A 22,679-nucleotide genomic window follows, 5' to 3' on the forward strand; every position below is an offset into this window, starting at 1 on the left:
CCTCTCATCCAATTGGATTATGCCTGCTAGAACCCACTTAAAGTGCCCATGTCCCTGCAACCTCTGAACGCCACAAAACTTACATAGCATGGATGGTCTCAGGCACCCCAACTTTAGACTCCAGTCTGACCCCCTGGCATTCACTGGAGTTAGTGGTCTGCCCCCACCACCAGCTATCAGCACAAAAAAAAGAGGCCGAAGGAGGGGGTCCGTAAAGTTGCTTACCAGAGGATCAAGAAAAGCAGGTATTACCTTTTGGTCCACGGATGAGAAGTTAACTCGCCGATTTGCCGGGCCCATTCTGCCTCGGTGTAGGGGCAAGCCCACGTGTAAGAGGGCCTATTTCCTGCCACACCCTTTGGTGTCCGGGATTGGTGGAAAATTGACGAGGCCTCTGAATGGATCCCACCAATTAGGCCCAGCAACGGTTGGGAAAGTCTCTAAAAACCGAAGGAAACTAACAAACGGCCCAAGACAATAATGTTGGTTATCACCAAAGACCCAACCCGGATAATATTTACTAGAACAGTGGTCCCTTGCAAAAAAGAAGGCCCCTCGGCCTCCCTGTCAACAAGGCCTTGGGAACCCAGGATGTGGCAATCAGACCCTGGTGTGTCCAATTAGCTGCAATCAGTGGACAGCAGGGCGAGGACCACATTTACTTATGGAGGCGAGGTGGGGAGCGCAGACAGCGTGTGGAGTTCTGGGAGACAAGATGGGTGCTGAAACCATTGCAGAGACGGAGACCGCCTCGGAGGCCCTGGCCACCAACGGATGTGCCTTGAACTCTCAGAGTCCAGGTTAGTCGAGCACCGGGAGGGGGTTGGATACTCCAAACATGCCAGGAGCAAACGGATATATAAAATAAAAGTTTATGTTCTCCAGCTTGGCCTTCAGTTGTTTCCACCCCTGGTGGTCGTACTTGAACACTACATGCCAGTTAAGAAGCTTGAAAACTTTCTGAATTTGTAAAGTGTCACCATTAAAGTATATATGTATTATTAATCGTATTATGAGACGCCGCGAAGTGTGCAATGCCATTTATGTCAAAGGACCCTAGATACGGGCCGCGGGTTTTAATGTTTATGCTTTAATGTTTGGAAACTGTAAAGCTATTTTATCAACTCACAAAATCAATTTTTTTTTGTTTGCACTAAATTCCGAACTAGAATTAGGCAGTTCTGTGCTTCACTTGTATGCATGAATTTCACATCGAACTTGATTGGTGCGGTGGATTTTTGTGCACTTGGATGTCCTTTGAAAATGTGTTCTTTTAACTTGGATGTATTTATCAGCCGAACACTGAACACCCGGAAACTTATCAGCTGCCAGCACAAAGTAGTGTTAAAAAACTTGACTTTTACTATTATAATTTGCCGCTCCCCCTAAACGAAGTAGTTTTCTTTAAACTACAGTGTTCTTGGGGCTTGCAAAGGCGCACCGGACCCACTGAACTTTGTGACACGCACTCCTCCATCCTAACGAGACATAGGAAAATGGTGGCTTGTTTTCCGTGTCCGCCCCAGTGCAAGCAAGGAAAGGGGCTGGGCTGCTTAAACTATAGACTACAACAATAATTGTTACTCAGTGGGCGCCTCGAGGCCCCGCCCCCCTGCACCTGCTGCATAAATGGAAGCCACGCCACTATCATTTTGGCATTTTTCCCCTCATAGTTCAAATGATCTTAGTTAATTGCGGCTTCTCCAATCTTATATCCCAGCGCCGTCACCCCCCCCCCCCCCCCACCCCACCTGCAAGAAAGGTCAAGATATGACAGAATTATGCTATCGCCTTAAATCAAGACCTCGCTCTTTCCTCCCCGCCATTCATGCGGTATGGATGTCTACCCTCCGATCGAGAGGAGAAGACCATTTGTCCGACTTACAATGCTTTGGTATTTGTAGCCCATATATAACGAGCATTGGCAAAGCCAATAGGTCTCGCTTACTAAGAGGTATTGGCTTTGTAAAAGTCTTTTAGCCATGTTGTACAGCAGCATGGCTGAAAGTTGAGAAAAAAAGTGCTACCGCATCTTAGTAGTTTTTTTCTGGCGGAATGGGAGGGGGTGGGGGTAAGCAATAATGGAGGATTGGAGAGACAACAACAAGGCAGAATGGATAAGTGGAGTGGGATTGGACAAAGCAGTGGGGGGCTAGGGCAATGCAACCATGCAGGAGGGGGTGAAATGGGAATGCAGCAATGCAGGAGTGGGGGACGGGCAAAGCAACAATGCAGGAGGGGCAGAGCACAGCAATGACTGGGCAAGCAGTCACGTGGTAAGGATGGGTGGGCAAAGCAACGACTGGGCAAGCAACGACATAGCTATTGGACAAGAAGCATCAACAAAGACAGCCTGCAAACACATGCACGGCTGCAACTACAAAAACAAAAGTACATCTGACGTAGGATGAGCAGTGGAAATAGACACACTGGGGCAGGGAAGCAGTACATGACCAATGCTCCAGGGCAGGGACAGCACATGAAGAGGAAGTGAAGCAGGTGCGAACTGACCAAGGAAATGAGTGACTATGAAGCCAACCAGTGGTAAGTAATTGAGATATAAGCCTACTGTGAGTAACCAAAATGCCTCACAAGCAACAGTGCATGTAGGGTGACCAACTGACATTGGTGTAAATTCAGAACGGTGAGTGTAAAAATTCAGGACAAAGGGTCAAAATTCAGGACACAAATTTAGGACAGGAGGTGAAAATTCAGGACAAAACTTAAGGACAATTGGATACGTTTTACAGACACATCAGAGGTCACGCAATAGTATATAAGTAAGCCCAGCCATATTCAAACATATTCAACCATTTGCAAACCTATCCATCATGTATCCTTCCATCTATCATTTCACTCATTCATCCTTTCACTCATCCATCCATTATCCATCCACTCTTTCACCCTATCCATCTGTACACTCATCCATCCATTCTTCTACCCATCCATTCACTCATCCATTCTTTCTCTCATCCATTTATCCTCTTCACTCATCTATTCATCCTTTTGTCCATCTACCCTCCCTTTCACTCACTCATCCATCCTTACATCCACCCTTTCACTCATCCGTTTATGCATTCACCCTTGCACTTAACAATTCTCAACTCATTTCACTCATCCACCCACTCGCTCATCATCCACCTTTTCACTCATCCATCCTTTCACTCATCCATCCACCCAGCTACTCTTCAACCCATACATCCAGCTATTTACCTTTTCTCTCTTCCATCCTTCCACTCGCTCATCAATCCATCCTCTCTCCTTATCCATCTATTCAATCTTTAATTCATCCATTCACCCTTTCACTAATTCATCCAGCCATCCACCCATCCCTTCACTTACTCACTCGCCCACCTTTTTATATTCATTTTGAGCTGATCCTTTTTGAGAAGAGGCCCGTCAAGAAATAAAAATCTGTTCCTGGATATTCCTCGCTGCAGGAGCCATTCCAGGACAGGGACAGGATCCACCACAGGGGGGTGACAGGATCCACCACAGGGGGGGAGACAGGAGCCATCACAGGTGCGGGGGGACAGGAGACACCACATGGGGGGGACAGGAGCCATCACTGGGGGGGTGGAGGGGCAGGAGCCATCACAGGAGGAGGAACTGGATCCACCAGGGTTGGCACAGGGGTGGGCATGCAGTATTCTAGTATCATCTTGGTCTCCTCCAGGGTGGGGTAGGGCTCCTCAACCCATCCTGGACAAGACAACGAGAAAACAGTCTCTCTCTCTCTCTCCAAAATGTTAGTTGTGCCATACCCCACTGTGATGTACAGTACTTACAGGAGATATTCCAAGAGAACTGATTTAACTGATTGTCCTCCATACTTTGTTAATCAGTGTGGGTGCGATTGTGCCATTTCTTTATTTTATTACATTATAGACTGCATGTTTGAAGAATCAAGGTTTGTTTACAATTTAATGACCGTAATTAAGCTCTGTGAAAAGAACCACATGCTGCCTCGCTATAATCAGACCAGTTTGAGGCTGTTTGGGGCCCTGAGAAGAGGTGCTGACCCCCTGCTGGTGCCCTGAGAAGAGGTGCTGACCCCCTGCTGGTGCCCTGAGAAGAGGCACTGAACCCCCCTCTGGTGCACTGAGAAGAGGCGCTGACCCCCCGCTAGTACCCTGAGAAGAGGCGTTGACCCCATCCCGCAGGTGCCCTGAGAAGAGGCGCTGACCCCTCCCGCAGGTGCCCTGAGAAGAGGCGCTGACCCCTCCCGCAGGTGCCCTGAGAAGAGGCGCTGACCCCTCCCGCAGGTGCCCTGAGAAGAGGCGCTGACCCCTCCCGCAGGTGCCCTGAGAAGAGGCGCTGACCCCTCCCGCAGGTGCCCTGAGAAGAGGCGCTGACCCCTCCCGCAGGTGCCCTGAGAAGAGGCGCTGACCCCTCCCGCAGGTGCCCTGAGAAGAGGCGCTGACGCCCTCCGCTGGTGCCCTGAGAAGAGGCGCTGTGCTCCTGCACAGATGAGATCAGAGAGCTACGAACTCTGAGCCCAGGCTGAGCTGCAGAGTGAAAAGTTTGACTTTGATGTTTCTTTCTGATTCCTATTTTTTGTATACATCTGTACAGCTCAGATCGGTGAACAAAAAAACCAGCATTGCCAGGTCTGGCCATTTTTGTCTCACACAAATTGCAGAGACATGACGCATTCAGGGCTGATTGCATCTGAATAGATGCCCCTGCTCCTGAAGCTGCAGCCCCTCCCTCTGTCACCTTCAAGCACCTTTTAACAGCTCATCAAGGGCTGAAGGTGTGAGGGTTGCCATCCCGCTGTGCCTCTCCAATGCTGCTGGGTGTCTGAGCTTTTGTACAGCATCGAGACTGTTACACCCGACCCCAACAGCATCGGAGTCAAGAAGGGAGGTGGATGGAAGCTGTGCAGGCTTTAGGGTTAAAGCGTTAAAGGTTTAGGGTTAAAATTACGGACAAATGGTGTCTGTTAAAGAATCCTTCACGGACAACGGACAGACGGCCGAAATTATGGACTCTCCGTGAAATTTACGGACGGTTGGAAACCCTAAGTGCATGTGCTGTCTTATGCAATACCTAAAAAGAACAGGAAAGCAAAAAAGCATTCATTACCAAGCATGGTGCAAACCAGAACTCTGAAGCAACCTGACCAATGGTGTAGCAAGGGTACTATTGATCCTAGTGCAATCAAGGAAAATTGTCTCCTTATTGTTTTTTTTGTTGAAGAAATATAAGTGTTGTGGGTTTGGTGAATGCCTCAGGCCTTGGTACCTGAGCTAGCTACACAAAGTAGCAAAAGAGGGGAACATCTCCAGGGCGCCTTCCACTCAACAGTCAAATTCTACACGAAAGCCCTTGTTATGACACTCGCATGAAATCGTTTTATACAGGTTTTCAGGGTCCACTTCATCTATGTCGAAGATAGTGCTATCCCTAGTATCCATCTAAAGAGTGTAAGAGAGTGCAATTTTTTGCATGGTACCCCCACTTTTTGCTAAACTGGTGATGTACTTTGAGTGTGCCCTGGGCTCCTACCAAACAGGTACCCAGGGCCTATGTTATTTCCCTATAACTGAGTTGAGAACAAAACCCTATTGGTACTCTCTGGCCACAGGTCAGCCTTTTGTAAATGGTACCACAGGTACCAAGGGCACTGTGGCTAGGGAAGGCTTCTAAGGGCTGCAACACTTAATGTGCCACCCTAGGAGGCCCTGTACTTTTAAACACACACACTGCCTTTGCAGGCTGTGCTTTGGTGCATGCCATGCCTACAACCCACTGCCCTGGCATACATCAGCCACCCCTCTTGCTGGGTGCACTATACCAGTGGTGAGGGTACAGGTGCATGTGGAGACTGGGTAACAGCATAGCCACAGAAAGAGCGTATCAATATTTAGAAGCAGGGCTGAACGACAAAGGCAAGGCAACCTTGCACCAGGCCAAGACGCAAGCCAAAATAAAGCCACCATTTACGCTCTCTGAAAACTTCAAGGCAAATTATATAGCCCTACCACGAAACTCATCATGAGTCACAAAATCAAAACTTGTGGTTGCTGGGTACGCATCACAGGCATTCCCTGGTAAGATGGAACGGAGGATGGAAAAAGTTCAGTGCCAGTGTTACAAAAGGCTTTTTAGGCTTCCAAAGTACACAAGAAATGCCCTGATTCGGCTTGAGTTTGGCCTTGTACAACAAAAATACGAATGCATGAGCACCCTGGTTAAATTTTGGTTCAAGACGACAAAAGCTCAGAAATGATCCCTTAAGGAGGCATTGAGAACAATATTTGAGGGGTTGTCAAACCCAGGGCAGAAATACGGCCTGGAGACCGTGGCAGAGTTTGACCCATCTACAGAGTCCTGGTCATAAGAAGGTATAAACTACATGGCAATAAAAAAGTGCCAAAAAATCACACCGACTAGATATCAAGGAATGAAGATCTAGCAAGACTGAAGGTAAACATAGGTCTGGCCAGCCTAACTAAAGCATACGAGCTGCATAAAATCCAGTCATACATGAGTTCTCTAGGAAGGAAGTGTTTGAAGGGAATTCAATGGGCGCGTCTAGTCTCCCCTTCCAACAAAAGAACTGAATCCAGCTTGGAAATCACTGAACAATATAGTCAGTTGCAGGCTGTGTAATTATTGGGAGGAATCATGGGTACATCTACTATGCTGCTGCCATGCATTACTATAGCATCAACCTATTCTGTTAAAATCCATGTTCCTGGGACATGGGATCAGAAGATGCGCGATGCAGTGGCACTGCTTTAGTCAAGTATGGAGTCTTCAGATCTGGCGAAATTTGGCAAATATATGAACATGACACAAATGGCCCTAGTCGGAAATAAAACTGAGGAAAAACGTGGGCGGCAACTGTGCCCCGTAATGAACAAAAAATTAATTTTGTACGAAAACCCAGGGAATATCGACCTTTGCTAATATTTAATAAAAAAATAATATATTGAATATAAGAACAATGCCACATTTTAGGTTTAAAGCATTTTATTGCATATTATTGAGACAATACAAAAACATGAAATACTGCTGCCAAAAACAGGTGCTACAGTCCAGCAATTGAAGGCGCGCCGAAGGCGCCAAGTCTTTCCCCATGAAAGGCCCATAAGGCTAGCCCGTCTTGATTTTTTTTATTTATTTTTTTATTTTTTTATAACTTGTTTTTATTGTTGCATCTTGCAATATGAGTCAACTGCTGGCGCGGCGTCAACATTCAGCCGCGGTCAGCTATTCGTGCAACTTTTCTGCATATAAACCTAGGCAATTTGGCATTTCATCCACTGAAGACTACAGGCCACTCAAGCAAGTATTCAGACTAGGAGACCGATAACAATCTCCGCATGGGAGAACAGAGAGGAACAGTGGACAAGCGAGTCCGCCGCCGTGGGGGTCGTTGAAGCAGGGCCTGTACGGTTCACATACTGGTGGCGCCAAGTAACTGGGGGGACATAACTATGGGGGGGGAGCATGTAGGCGATGGCAAGAGCTTAGCAGGAGGAGACGGGTGTCAGACTGTGGGTAGCAAGGGGGGTTCACATTGTTCGGTCACAGTGAGGCAGCGCGGTCAGAGGATGGAGTCGTCCGTACCTAAGGCAACAGGGTGGTCGGCGTGGGGGGGGGTTGCATTGTCGACTAGGGGGCACGTGTCGTCAGGACTCGGTACTGGCAGGAAGGGGAATCAGTCAGGGATCATGGGCGCATTCAAGTGGGCGGGAGGGGGGGGAAGGGGGGGTAGGCGTGGGTGGGACATCAGCGCGCAAGGACTGCCGGAAGCTATGGAGGAGCATGGCCCATTCCATAGAGATGGGACGTTTGCGCGCACCCCTGGCTTCTTCCTCCCGGAGGGCATCTTCCTCGGCTGCCGCCCACTTACAGACTCCCCCCCCCCCCCCTCCCCCCCCCCCGTCCATGCCACTACGGGGGGACCTTCCGGGGATCGCCAATGCATAGCTATACACCGTTTCACTAATAGCAGCGCTAGGGACACAAATCGCCTGTGTGCCGGGGCCCGTTTGGAGATGCGAAAGATGCCCAGTGCACTGGTCTCCCAGGAGGCCAGGGTCGTGAGGCCTGTGAGATCTGTCAGCGTGTCATGTACAGTTTGCCACAGGGAATGGAGGTTGGGACAGCTCCAAAACATGTGGCGATAGTCCGCAGTGGGGGAATGACATCTGGGGCACAGGAATGACGTTGAAGGATAGAACTGTTGCAGTCGCGCCGGTGTGAGGTAAGCCCTGTGTAGTATGTAGGATTGGATGTTTTTGAAACGGGCGTTCCTAGAGACTCGTTTCGGGGCCTCTAGCGCCTTGGTCCATTCCGAGTCATGTAGTGCACGACCAATGTCCTCCTCCCACTTGGCCCTCAGGGTCGTCAGCGGGGCGTACGAGAGTTCTCGAATTGATTTATAGAGCCAGGTGACTAAGTGGCGTCCCGCACCCATGCGCAGGATAGCGTGTACAACCGGATGCGTATCAGGTTCGCCGGATTGGAGGTTATGATAAGGACGGAAACCCTCTAGCAACTGTCGGTGCTTGAGGAACTGCCCCGGGGGGAGTGCAAACTCAGCGACCAGCCGGTCGAACGACTTCAACTGACCCTCCTCGAAGAGCGACTCCATGTCCGTGATGCCGCAGCGTGTCCATTCGGCAAGCATAGGAGCCGAGAAACAAAGTTCCCGTCTGGGGCAGCCAACCAGCGGTAGTGACGGGGAGTACGGAATTCTCCCGGGGGAGATCCGGTGGATCCGCATCATGCATCTACGCGCCATCGCGACCTGAAGGGGATATGTACGTCGTGGCTTGGTGCCCAGAAGGAGGAGACTGGTAAGCTCCGGGGATGTGACTCTGCCGGTCGGGGTGCAGGCCTCCGGATATATCGATCCGCCGTCCAACATGATAGCCATTGGAGCTGCGCCGCCAGAAAGTAGGACTCGAAGGAGGGAGCTCCCAGCCCTCCCTGCGTCGTGGGGAGTTGGAGGGTTTTAAGGGCCACTCTGTGTCTGCCTGAGCCCCAAACAAGGGTACTCAAGAGTCGAGGTCCCGGAAGAAGGACCTTGGCGGCACCACCGGTAGGTTGGTGAAATGGTAGAGGAGCCGGGGAAGCATTATCATTTTGGCCAGGGCTATCCGCCCTATCGGGGCGAGCGGCAGCTTGGTCCAGAAGGCAACCGTCGGGCGAAGGCTAGCTAGCATTCTACGGTGATTACCGTCGAAGATGTCGGTCGGGGAGTGACACAGGCGGACGCCGAGGTAACGGGGGGCCTCTGCGGACCACACAAGGCTATGGGTCCCCAGTGCAACGTCTCGGGCGGTAATTCTGGGTGGAAGGGGTAGATCGTGGATTTGTCCCAATTCACTCGGAGTCCCGAGGCATCTGCAAATTCAGTGAGCGCCACTTCTATGGGGGTCAGATCAAGTTCGAGGTCTCGTACATAGATGAGGAGGTCATCCGCGTACAATGAGACACAGTGTGTGTCGTCCGCGAGCGGGATGCCCCAGAGTAGTCCCTCTTGACGCAGTCTAATCGCCAGTGGTTCGACTGCTAGGGCGAAGAGAAGTGGTGATAGGGGGCATCCTTGCCTGGTGCCGCAACGGACCTCGAACGCAGGCGAAATGTGTTTCCCAATCTTGACACGTGTCGTCAGATCGGTATACAGTAGGCGTGTGTACGCTGTGAGTGTCGGGCCAACATTGAGGCGGCGCAGGACCGAGAAAAGGTACGGCCAGGTGAGGGTGTCGCATGCCTTTTCCAGATCTAATATGAGGCAGGCGGCGCGAGGGAAACTGTCCCGTACCTGGTCCTGGATATGGAAGACTCGACGGATGTTCTGTGAGGTATTTCTTCCCGGAACGAAGCCGCATTGGTCAGGGTGGACCAGAGGGCAGATGACCTGGGCGTATCTGTCTGCTAGTATCTTCCCGAGGATCTTGCAATCCGCCGATAGGAGCGTGATGGGGCGATATGAACCCATGTGGTGCGGATCTCTGAGGTTTGGGGAAGGTGACGATCACTGACTCTCGTAATGAACCGGGTAGAACACCCAAATCAAGGGCCGCCGCAAACACCTGAGCCAGGCGGGGGGCCAACAGGGGGGAAAACGCCAGATAGTATTCTAGCGGGAAGCAGTCTAGGCCTGGTACTTTGTTACCAGACAGGGCTCGCAATGCTTGGGTGATATCTGAGGGTGCTATTTTAGCGTCGAGTGTACGTTTGTCAGCGTCCGATATCGTGGGTAACGACAACGGATCAAGGAAGTGGTCCACAAACGACAGTGAAGGTCGTGATGGAGCTCCGTACACCTTTGCGTAATAGCGCTGGAACGCCAGAAGGATCTCAGCCTGTGAGCGCACGAGTACCCCCTCCAGGTTGACGACGTCAGTGATCGGTTTGATCTCGGTGTCTTGCCTCGCCATCCAGGCCAACATCGCTCCCATGGCTAGCCCGTCTTGATGCTGAGAAAATGACAGCAGTGCAACCCCCCCCTCCGAACTCCCTTAACCCCATCCCCGTCCAGTGCTCCGATCCGTCCCACCCTGCTCCCTCATTTCCCCCCCCGCAGGCAGGTTCCGTCCAAATATCCTTCTGGGAGCCGATTCAGCAGGTGATGTCAATCTCAAGAGGCGAAGATACCTCGGGCAAGTAAGTTCCCTAAATTCAGTGACCAACAGAGAGTGAAACGGTTGCCAGAGGTCATTGAACTGCTCCGCATCCCCAGCTACTGTGAGCGACAACTTCTCCATTCCCAACACATGCCACAATCTATGCAACCAACCGGTGAGGGAGGGGAGTGTGGTGGTGCGCCAGTGTATGAGGATGTTCTGGACCGCAGAGCCCGGTGCTATAGCAATTTGTCGGCCTCTACGGGATTTCAGGGGATAAATCAGCCGATTAGGGAGGCCTAGCAATACATACGCGGGGAAGCGCGGCAGCTCAATATCAAAGTGTGTATCAATCTCATCTATCTCCTCCTTCCAGTAGGCCTGCAGCAACGGACAATCCCACAGGACATGCGTAAGTGTGCCCACCTTCCCACATGCCCTCCAGCAGTTACCATCAATATTACGGTTCATCTCGCGTAGTCTTTCGGGAGTGTAATACCAGTAGGTGGTCACTTTAGTAAATGTTTCGGTGAGTCCCGTGTGGTATGCAGAGTGTCGCGCTCGGTATGAGATCTGGTCCCACTCTTTGTGGCTCAACGTGCTCCCCAGCTCCCGTTCCCACCGCTCCCTGCCCGGGTTGTAGAAGTGAGAGGAAGGGGGTTGCAAAAACTTATAGAGGTCGGAGATCAGCTTCGCGTCGGAGGTACGAGACAAAAGCCATCTCTCATAGGGAAGAATACTCCTATCTGCAGTCTCCCGCACTTGCGGTGCAACGCCCAGTGGCGTACCTGTAGGTATCTCAGTCTCTCCGTCAACTTGTATTCCTGTCTGAAACTTGGAAAGGGAATAACTCCTTCCGAGTCATACATGTGAAACAGAGTCCTGCACCCCGCGGCCCTCCAGTGCGTGAAAGCCCCCGGTTCCATTCCCGGGGTGAAGTCCGGGTTCTCAACCAAAGGTGTAAGCGGCGAGGGGAACGTGGTAAGTCAGTGGGCGACACCTGTGGCATCCCACACCCTCAACGGGACCCGCGTAACGAAAGACGCGTACAAATTGGGGGGGCGGTGGACCTTGCGTAAGAAGGGCACTTCATGCAGCGGCCGACCCGCCACTGCCTGGTCCTGGAAAAGCCAGTGCTTATCTGACACCCATCTGCTCAACTCCACGAGGTATCGCAATTGTGCCGCCTGGAAGTATTTGCGCAGGTCTGGTATCCCCAGTCCCCCCGCTTCAGAGGCCAATGTGGAAAGCGCCCTCTTCAGTCTAGGTTTGCGGCCTTGCCAGATGAAACGCGCAAGATCCGCCTGCGTTTGCTGAAGCCACCCCGAGGGGGGCTGGAGCGGCAGAGCCCGGAACAAATAAAGGATTTGTGGCAGGACCGTCATCTTAACCAAGGCTATCCTGCCGAGCCAGGACAAAGTGCCTTTATTCCAACGTCCCAGTTCCTCTCTGATTTTCTTGCCCAAAACAGTGTAGTTGGCAGTCACCATAGCAGGCAGGGTGGGTGCCAGTAAAATGCCTAAATAAGGCACGAGCTCCGATGACCACAGCATGGGGAAGAGGCTCTGCAGCTCGGTTCTTATGGCCGCAGACGACACATCCAAGGCCACAGATTTCCCCAAGTTCATTTTGAATCCAGCGACCGCCGCAAAGGCATCCAGCTCCGCAATGCATGCCGGGAGCGCCCTTTTCGGGTCGTCCAGGGTCAGAATAACGTCGCCCTCATACAGACTGACAGTGTGTGTGTACCCCCCCATTTTCACCCCTGTCGCACATGGGTTCTGGCGTATCCTCTGGGCAAATGGCTCCATATATAGAGCGAAGAGCAACGGGGACAGCGGACACCCCTGCCTGGTGCCCCTCTCTATCGTAAAACTCTGAAGTGCAGCCATTCACCTGCACCGTCGCAGAAGGAAACTTATAGCAGTTAAATACCAGGGAGCGAAATTTCTCCCCAATTCCTACCTTCGCTAGGACCCGTTCTAAGTAAGGCCAGTGTACCCAGTCGAACGCCTTCTCCGCGTCCACCGCCAGCATCATTCTCTCTCCGGGAATCCGAGAGGCCTTCTCTAGGAGATGTATCACCCTTTTAGTATTGTCCACCGTCTGCCTCCTGGGAACGAATCCCGCCTGGTCAGAGTCCACCAAACCCGGCAAATGGAGTGCCAACCGGGCCGCTAGGATCCCAGTATACAGCTTGAGATCAACATTGAGGAGGGAGATCGGTCTATATGAGCCGCATCGGGTCCGGTCTTTCCCCGGCTTGGGGATGACAGTCACAGTGGCCCGCAAAAGGTCAGGCGGGATGGCGCCCGGTTCAGAGAACGAGTTGAAAAGACGGGTAAGGATAGGCGCCAGCGTCGTACAGAACGTCTTATAAAAAAAGCGACGTATAGCCATCTGGTCCCGGGGCCTTGCCGTGTTTCAGTTTAGAAATAGCGGTGACCACTTCCTCAATGCGAATGTCCCTTTCCAGGTATTCCGCCTGAACCGGAGCCAGGGAGGGGAGGGTGACCGAGTCCAGGTACTCCTCCGCCGGGGGGTCGCCCGCATACAAACCGGCATAGAAATGACGGAAGGCCTCAGCAATCTGGGCATCCTCCGTGACCGCCGCCCCGTCGGAGATCATGATCTCCTTCACCTGATGTTGTTGGTGCACCACTCTGAGCTTGTTTGCCAGAAGCCGACCACATCTGTCCCCCCCTGTATAATACGCATGTCTTAGACGCAATGCCGCATACTCCGCCCGGTCCATATCCAGGGCCGACAGGAGTTTCCTCGCCGCCTTGAGTTGCCGCCAGACTCTGGGAGCCCCCGTACGGTGATGCACCTGCTCGAGTTCGCGGACCCGTTGTGTGAGTTCGTCCCGTTTGCGCTGCCGTTCCCTGTTCTCCGCCGAGGAAGTGGCTATAAATTCCCCCCTGAGGACCGCCTTCAAGGCTGCCCACTGTGTCGCTAAAGAGGTGTCCGTGTTATCGTTGTGATCCAAATAGTCAGGGATGGTATCCGTAATCTGCTTCACCACCGTTTGTTTGTGGAGCAAGGTGTCCATGAGGCGCCAAACTCCGCGCGTTGAAGGCATTGGCGGTAAGCTAAAAGTGCCCGCGACAGGAGCATGATCCGACAGGGAGAGGACCCCTATCTCGGAAGCCGTGGCCAGCGCACAGACCGGTCCCGTAACCAGGAGGTGGTCCAATCTCGCATACGTTTTATGTGCATGTGAATAAAAGGAGTAATCCCTATCGGTGGGATGTAGGCGGCGCCAAAGGTCGTGGAGATCCAGGTCCACCAATTGGGACCTGCACGCGGCTGAGAGTTCCCCTTTCTGCGGGAACCGCTGCGCCGATCTATCCAGGGACGAGTCGAAGACCATATTAAGGTCCCCTCCTCAATGCCACATTTTAATATGGTCTGGTACTACTGACCAAACGATAGTCTTACATTTTTATACATGTTTAGACAAATGTTTTATAATGTCGTGAGATACGTATTTTATTGTAATTCTGGATAGTGCACTGCAATTTTGCAAAGATTTTAGGTAATTATGCAAAAAAATTAAATTCATTCAAGTGTTCCAAATCTGGTGCAGCGGTTCCCTCTGCAGCAATGGTCTTTTAGATGAAGCAGACCAGTTTCTCTTCCTGGTCGACAACGTTGTCAGTTTAAGACTATACTTGACATGTCAAAAACATCGAGTTTTTGTATATGCATACACTAGAATCAAGATTTACATGTAATCTGCTTTGCAGCTTTCTTCTATCTATCGGAGCTGCTCACAATTTCTCGGCTTGTGAAATGCTGCTAAACTATATTCCGATTTCCTATTGAAGAGGACAGTCGGTGATATAGAATATTTGTGCACACTATTGCAGGTACTATTTAGTTCTGTCGTTAAGACTTTGTCAGCATTTTTCAAGTCTCTATTTGCATCCAGTAGAACCCTAACATATCCAATTAATATGCACGTCATTAATCCGATTCCCGACCTTCATTTTACTTATTTTCAATTTACACTTTTTGAGGTATGGTTTAAAGATGCATGCTGATCATTAGAAATCTGGATATTTCAATCGGTGGTCCATTTCCCTTTTCCGTCATATCTTTTGTCTTCTAATCGTCATGTTTTTGCATGTTTCATCTAACATGCACCGAACTAAATAAACAGTTAATGGTTACGGTTTGTTTATATTTGCATTCCCTCATGATCCACTGCAGTTCATATACGATTCCTTCATTGATGGAAGACTGAGTTTCGCTGCCGGTCTCCCTTTGCGTTGCAGCGAGAGCAGTTTTATTAGTAGGTATTTTGATTAATAACCTTGGTAATGAGTCGTATAAATCACATTTATTTCTCCTTTAAATCCTATACATTGTATTTATCGCCGTTCTTGTCGACAGTATATCTGTATTGCGGTACTTCTTTTTCCATCTTCTAGAATATCTGGACACCCTAGGTAAGTAAATATGATTCTTGGAGAGTTGATATCTATTCTCCCTGCATCCACATATAATACCTGTATAAGATATCATTCACGTGCCATTTCAAAGCCATTGGTGTGAACACGGTCTAAGAAAAAAAAGAATTTAGACACTTTGCCTAGCAATTCCACAATTTGTTTCAAGTTGGTATCTCCATAGTTCTAACTTTCTCTCCTGACCACCTTCTGTTCTGTTATCTGTTCCTTTTGAGCTTAAACTCAGTGTGTATAGATAGATATAGATTTATTCAAAAGCAAAAATAAATGCCGCACTCCAGAGATGAATTTCCACTTTTTTTTATTCCACCACCACTACCACAAACACGTTTCACCACAAGGGCTTGTTCACCGTGAACAAGCCCTTGTGGTTAAACGTGTTGGTGGTAGTGGTGTAGTGGTGGTGGAATAAAAAAAAACCTGGGAATTCATCCCTGGAGTGCGGCATCTGTTTTTGCTTTTGAATTTAATATCTGGTTGCATTCCACCCATTTTTGCCTGCACCCGGTGGTTGAGCGCGCTGATACTGGTAACCAAATTGTTGGTGTGTGTATATGAATGTATATGTGTGTGTATCTATCTCATCAAAAAGTTGCCCAAAACAGACACACACAATGACACGCAGATCCAGCCTTCTCAGCAGAGTCCTTTATTCGGCAAACCAGCATACGTTTCTGAATATGTCCTTGCTTCACCCTACGCGTTTTGGAGCTCCCTGCTCCTTGTTCACGGGTTAGCTCGCTTTGGGCAGATGGGTGGGAGCCAGTCCCTTAATTAGCCATTTATTGCCCTTTGGTGGGCATCTTAGTTCATTTGCTTTCTGGGACTTGTAGTTCCTCCACTAAAATATTACCCTCCAATGGGCTCTGCCTCAACAACATATATTTTTAAAGCTCTCCATAGAGCCTCCAGTTGCGTAGCTAGTTATATAATGCACTCACTTGTCGTCCTGTTCTAATGATTTCAGTGTATCCGAAAGCAACAGTCCACTTACAATCTCGTGGTGGTGCCGTCTTCCCAACCTGGACGGGCCGGAATAGATCATCAAAAAGTTGTCCAAAACGAAGACTCGTAGGAGTCAGTCCCTTAATTATCCATTTGTCACCCTCTGGTGGGCTTCTTCGTTGATCCGCTTTCTGGGACTTGTAGTTCCTCCGCTAAATGAGGGTGATAAATGGCTAATTGAGGGACTGACTCCCAAGCATCTGCCCAAAGCCAGCTGACCCATAAACAGGGAGCTCAAACACGTAGGGTGAAGCAAGGAAATATTCAGAAACCTATGCTGGCTTGCTGAATATTAGGATTCCGCTGAGAAGGCTGGATTTGCTTGTCATTGTGTGCGTCTTCGTTTTGGGCAACTTTTTAGGTCAATCCTAGTGCAGCGCGCATGCGCTGCTCTAGGAGAGGGTCTCTTAGAATCACTCCAGACTTCAAGAAACCCATGGCCTATAGGTTTCGGGATCGAACAGCGGTGCTCAGTGTGCCAGCTGCATTCCTTAAATTCCTTGCAGTGCGCGCTCACCACTCGCTGGCTTTTTATTTTTACGCTGTTCTGTTGCTACGTACAGCCTCTCATGAAAGTGCACATTGTGTGCGAAAAACATATTACTCCAAATCGAGCTGTCCACATATTTGTGGTTCAGAATGGCACAACAAGGCTTTCATTCTTATGCTGTCAGCAGCATCTCTTCACATATCTTGTAAAAATATTCAGAAAACAAGGATGGGAAGCGGAGGCTTTGAGGGCGGTGCGTAGAATGCAAGCCCATTGGCTAGAAGGCGTTCTACACATATGTTTACACACCATGACTTAAAAGCTTCTTGCACGTAAAGTGCACACGTAACATGACCCTGAAAACAGAAGTGGTCTCGGGAGATCACTTTGGTGGGGAAGCATCTAAGGAGGGGGTTATAAAGACGTGGGATGGGAATCCGGAGATGTGCACCCCTCCACCCACCCCTGCCTTGTCTTTTGGGTGATGGAGTGTGTAACTAATACTGACGCAAGAGTCCTCATTGGGACCTGGAATGCGCTGGAACCCTCATGAAGTTTGTTTATTTCTCAATAACGCAGCACGTGCCTTTGTTACATAAATTTGGTAGAAGTCTAGCTAGAGTCTACTTGAATTACTTTCTAAAAGTATTCCCTACCGGAAGCTGCTGCAGGGAAGTGAACCCAGACTACTTCGAGCAGTGACTATGACGTGAAGGGACAGAACTTAGCGCCAAGGGCGAGTCGGATGCCGTCTTCTCGGTTCTTACCTTTTACCACCGGAGCCTCAACCACAATGCTCCGTTCCTGGGCAGAAGGTCTTGCCCCCTTCATCTCCCCTCCTAAATGCACAATTAACTACCTTTTCAAGTCTGGACTCCTTGGGCACGAAGCCAGCTTGTGGCATCATTCACAGCGGTGTGAGGCGTGCGGCGGCGGTGTGAGGCGTGCGGCGGCGGTGTGAGGCGTGCGGCGGCGGTGTGAGGCGTGCGGCGGCGGTGTGAGGCGTGCGGTGGCGGTGTGAGGCGGTGTGTGGCGTGCGGCGGTGTGTGGCGTGCGGCGGTGTGTGGCGTGCGGCGGTGTGTGGCGTGCGGCAGTGTGCAAGGGAGGCAGTGTGCAAGGGAGGCAGTGGGTGTGGTCTGTGTGCAAGGGGGGGGCAGTGTGTGTGGTCTGTGTGCAAGGGGGGGCAGTGTGTGTGGTCTGTGTGCAAGGGGGGGGCAGTGTGTGTGGTCTGTGTGCAAGGGGGGGCAGTGTGTGTGGTCTGTGTGCAAGGGGGGGCAGTGTGTGTGGTCTGTGTGCAAGGGGGGGGCAGTGTGTGTGGTCTGTGTGCAAGGGGGGGGCAGTGTGTGTGGTGTGTTGGAGAGGGGTGTAAAGCATGTAAAGACAGCCAGAGGCGAGACTGGATAAAAGTGCTGTTTGTGGAGAAAGTGTTTTTGTTTTGCATACAAAATATAAGAAGGAAAGGATCGGGGAAGGTAGATACGGTGGAGGTAGATACGAGTGGGAGGCGAAAACAGGGCTTTGGAAAAGTGCAGCTTATGACAGAGAAAGGAGGATAAAAGGACAGCGTGAATCAAGAGAAAGAGATGGGAAGAGACCGGGTGAGAGGATGAGGAATGTTAGAAACAGGAGAAGATATGGGTACATAAAATGAAGAAAATGTAAGGTGATAATTGAAAAAAGAGGAAGCTACGTGCAATGAAGCGGGAAAAGACTTAATGGAAAGGAAGAAAAACATGGGGATGGGTAAATAAAATAACAAGCTCTCATCATTGCTGTGGCAGGGGCGGGGGAGAACATTCCTTTGAAGTCAGCAATTACACAGTTTATTGACCTCCGCGGGCCAGGTATGTGGCTGCTGCACAGGGGTGGCTGGGGCGGGCCTAGACACGGTGTGGGAGGAGGGGGCTGGAGACGCCAGACACGGCCAGACCAACGCAAGAGCAGGGAAAGACACTGTATAGGGAGAGAAGCGCATTCCTTTGAAGTCTGATGCGACGGGCCGGGGAGCGGCAGCCTTTGAAGTCTGATGCGAGGCACAGACAAATGGTGGTGTGTGACATGGCTGGTTTGTGCACGCGCATAGATCACATGAACTGTGGCTAATCCGCCGTTTTGGCAGACTTTTCGGACCGCTTACTAGAATCTCAACAAACAAGCATTGCTAAAGCAATGCTTTAGGTCAAGACCTAAAAAGGGCCCAAATGTAGCATAAATATCACCCAGATGTAGTCCACATATAGCCCCATGAGTGTATAAAACACTTTTTACTTTTATTTTTTCTGCAGTTTTATATAGTGCAGACTGGTCAGGTATTGGAGTGTTAGATCTTACTTGGACCCCTTATTGCGTGTTTTGCACAAAGTACATGAGATTGATCTTGTGAAACATTGAACTTAACGATTCTGTTAACCTGATGTTGCTCTGAACCGGGCTTTGTAACGCCCGTTTTTACCTACTGGTTTTAATTAATTCTCACTGTATTGTATTAGGGAAGAGGATTAACTGTTTTTATGTACACTTTTATGATCTATGTTTCTACGTCCAGAGTCCCACTCCTCTCAGTTCCTGGTTGGGGACGGGGTCCACTCAGACATGTTCGGGCCTACCCAAATTTACCATCCTAGGTTGGTGGCATGGACCCCTGACGCCAAAGTGGCAGAGTATGTGGTGGGGAAAATCCTCAACTCCTTGAAAGGGAGGTCAGGAATAGGATGAGCGCAGAATGCCCCAGGCCCTCACTGATGGGGAAGGTGTGGCACACACACCTGAAATTGATAAACTATGTACCTTTTTTTCCAAGTATATGAGGGATCCCAAGAGAGGAATTGATAGGTCTTGGACATGGTAGGGCCCTTGACCCAAATTATTCAATTGGCAAGCGTTCAAAAGAGTTAGGATCCCCTTTGTCCACGGATATTGTGGCTGGTTGGGTGCACTACCCTAAACACTACCCCCCCTCCACTACCTAAAACACCACTGCACTACCCCAAACCCTAAATCTACCCCCAGCACAACCCCCTACACTACACGAACACCTCTGCACCACCCTGGACCCTAAAACACTACCCCCAGCACAACCCCCTTAACTACCCAAACACAACTGCACGACCCTAAGCCCTAAAACACTACCCCAGCAGGACCCCCTACACTACCCAAAACCACAGCACTACCCTAAAGCACGACCACCAGCATGACTCACTATACTACCCAAACACCACGGCACTACCCTAAACCCTAAATCTACCCCCAGCATGACCTCCCACATTACACAAACACTGCACTACCCTAAACCCTATAACACTACCCCCAGCACAACTCCCTACCCTACCCAAACACCACTTCCCTACCTTAAACCATAAACACTACCCCCAGCAGGATTGGTGTCACTACAACGCATGCTTTTACATCGCATGCCTTTACAACGCGGTTTTTACCACGCATACCATTACAACGCATAGCGCTTTGGGGTGCTGGATAGTGAATAGTTTAATTTACTATTCCAACTCCAGTCCCCGTGGACACTAGGGAAGGTTATTGGATAGTAAATTAACCTATTCCCTATCCTAGAGCGCCCCCCAGCGCAATGCGTTGTAATGGTTTGCGTGGTAAAAGTTGCGATGTAATGGTAGTGCGTTGTAAAAAATTCGTTGTAACCGTGCCACACCCCCCCAGCACGACCACTTACAGTACACACACCATTGCACTACCCTAAATCCTAAAACACTACCCCAGCATGACCCCCTACACTACCCATACACCACTGTACTAAACCCTAAAACACTACCCCCAACACGACCCCCTACACTACCCAAACACCACTCCACTACCCTAAACCCTAGAAGAGAAACCCCCACCCCATGCCCAATCCCCCTTACCTCTCACTCCTAGTGGTTCCTCTCTCCTCGTGGTTCCTGCTTAGTCATCTGAGGGGTGGTGCACATCGTTGTGAGGAAACGGAACAGCCTCTGTTTCCTTACAACGGCGTGGATAGTCTACATACGCATGGTCATTTACCATACATACCTTTACAACAAAATTAATTTGTAAAGGCATGCGTGGTAAGTGACCATGCGTTTTAAATTAAAAAAAGCGTAGTAATGACTTCGCGATGCACAACGCATGTGTGGTAATGCATGCGTTGTAATGGTATCGCAAATGTAAAAAGCTCGTTGTAACAGATGTTTACCGATCGAAGCTGGTCCCTGTTCTTCAGTGAGTATTTGATTAATTAGGAGGAAGGAATGTGTTTTTTTTTTACCGAGAAGTGCATTCCCGGCTGTTGTATTGTGAAAGTGTCCGCGTGGCCTGGTTTCACTTACGGTGAGAGAGTGGAACAGTATGTTTGGATCTAAAGGGGTTCTGTTGGACGGGGCCAGTGCGACACGTCATCAGAAAACATAGCTAATCGAAAGCATCCTCCCTGAAGTGTGGAGCAGTGCCATGAGAGGTTAATCAAGTGTGCGTCCCACCGCAGTATGACCGTACTGCGTGACCCATGTGCCGCCTCCAGGGTACTGGAGGCAGAAGCGGCATCGCAGGTCCTCTTGAAGACATTAGTAGCACTAATTCTACATTTTGGTACTAGGGAATTTTAACTTTGTTGTTCCTGCCAGATAGAAAGAGAAGATCCTGTGTTATTCAGTGCCCTAGTTACCTTTTTTGGGGGTTGTGGTGCTAGTCACTTTGCCTCCCCGCAGGTGCCCTGAACTGGGCACCGCACCTCGTGTGCCATCTGGAGGGCCACTGCCCTCGGATCACTGGTTTCGGTTTCTGGAGTGGCAACATAAACAGTTTCCCCCAAAGAACTAGCCTGAACATTTAGGTGAATATTACCTGCACCAGCATTCCACAGACATTTTTTCCTAGCTCTCCCACGTCGACAAGGACGTCCTAATAGCACGGCTCCGCTTGCGACACCGTATGATGTAATCTGAGCCATAAGAGAACCTAGTCGGCGTGCTGACGTCAGTTCCACCCATTTTTTTCCCTGCCACCGAGGCAAACGGGCGGACCGAGACATTTTCATGTGTATGTGTATATACACGTGTGTGTGTGTGTGTGTGTGTGTGTGTGTGTGTGTGTATATATATATATATATACTGAAAAAAACATAGGTTTCAGGCACGTTATAGTTGGAAATTAGCATTTAAAAAAACCATAGAAATTCACTGAAAAAACCATAGGTTTCAGGCGCGTTATAGTTAGTTGGACATTCACTTGTACACAACCATAGAAATTCCCCCGTTCTAGTTAGTTCAGCTTACTATAACTCGCGCGCCCGCTATACACTGCTGATGACGTCATATATTACATCACTCATGCCATGGTCGGCAGGTCACTGAGCCGGGGCACTTAAAGTCACAGATTTTGCCAGATAGTTTTAAAAGCACTAGTGACCTAATCAGTAATCAACATGCCAGTTTTTCGTTGAATGGTTTTAAGTTGTCTTGTCACTGTTTGTTTTCATTTTGTGTACGAAGTGGTGTGTTGTCATTGTGATAGTTCTCGTATCTTGCAAGCATTTTTTTAATGACCTATTAGACCTGATTTTTTTTTTTTTTAAACCTTTATTGTTCTAGACAGTCCTTCACGTATTCACACAGCATTTAGCCTACAACCCATAGGGCCGGCCGCAATGGTTTAGACGGAGAGTGTTGTGCAATGTGACACAGCCATTCAGCCGACAACCCGGGGGTCCGTCGGCGCAGTGTGAGGAGAACGCGTGGACACAGTATAGCATTGGGTACAACAAACTATTAGGTCCATACATTTTTCCCATTTTCTGCAGTAAGTCTGGTTGGTTCGACAGTGCGCCCATGACGCTTGTAACAGTCAGACAGCAATCTATGTCCACAGCGCGTGTGTAGTGACAGAGGTAAGTGCTGGGCATGGTGTGGATACATTGCCGAGGGATTGAGGACAGCATGCATGTAGGAACTTGCAGCGCTGGTGACGGCAGTGCCTGGCCAGCACAGACAAGGCTGGCATGCTAGTCAGTTGAACATCCGTGGCATCTCTCAGCAGCAGCCATGAGTGTGCTCGCAGCAGTGGTGCAAGCTTGTTCCCACGGTTAATCCTTCAGCGTCAGGGAAAGGGGGGGTGGGGTGGGGGGGGGGC

The 22,679-nt window shown here is 49.9% G+C and overlaps 2 protein-coding genes across 4 annotated transcripts in view; one reads left to right on the forward strand and one right to left on the reverse strand.

The window, feature by feature from the left end:
• Window positions 1-368, reverse strand: part of CLSPN (claspin) — a 449,296-nt gene extending 448,928 nt beyond the window's left edge. For both annotated transcript variants that reach the window (XM_078681155.1, XM_078681154.1), the window contains exon 1: window positions 253-368. In XM_078681155.1, the coding sequence (XP_078537281.1) occupies window positions 253-300 (48 nt within the window). In that variant the 5' untranslated portion in view covers window positions 301-368. The remainder of the gene's footprint in view (window positions 1-252) is intronic.
• A 306-nt stretch (window positions 369-674) lies between these two features.
• The window catches only part of AGO4 (argonaute RISC component 4), a 601,932-nt gene continuing 579,927 nt past the window's right edge, over window positions 675-22,679 (forward strand). Inside the window, exon 1 of one of the 2 annotated variants that reach the window (XM_078681164.1) lies at window positions 675-800. In XM_078681164.1, the coding sequence (XP_078537290.1) occupies window positions 716-800 (85 nt within the window). In that variant the 5' untranslated portion in view covers window positions 675-715. The remainder of the gene's footprint in view (window positions 801-22,679) is intronic. The other variant, XM_078681162.1, reaches the window with a different exon arrangement.

The sequence above is a fragment of the Lissotriton helveticus genome, chromosome 3_1, assembly GCF_964261635.1.
Source record: "Lissotriton helveticus chromosome 3_1, aLisHel1.1, whole genome shotgun sequence".
NCBI lineage: Eukaryota > Metazoa > Chordata > Amphibia > Caudata > Salamandridae > Lissotriton > Lissotriton helveticus.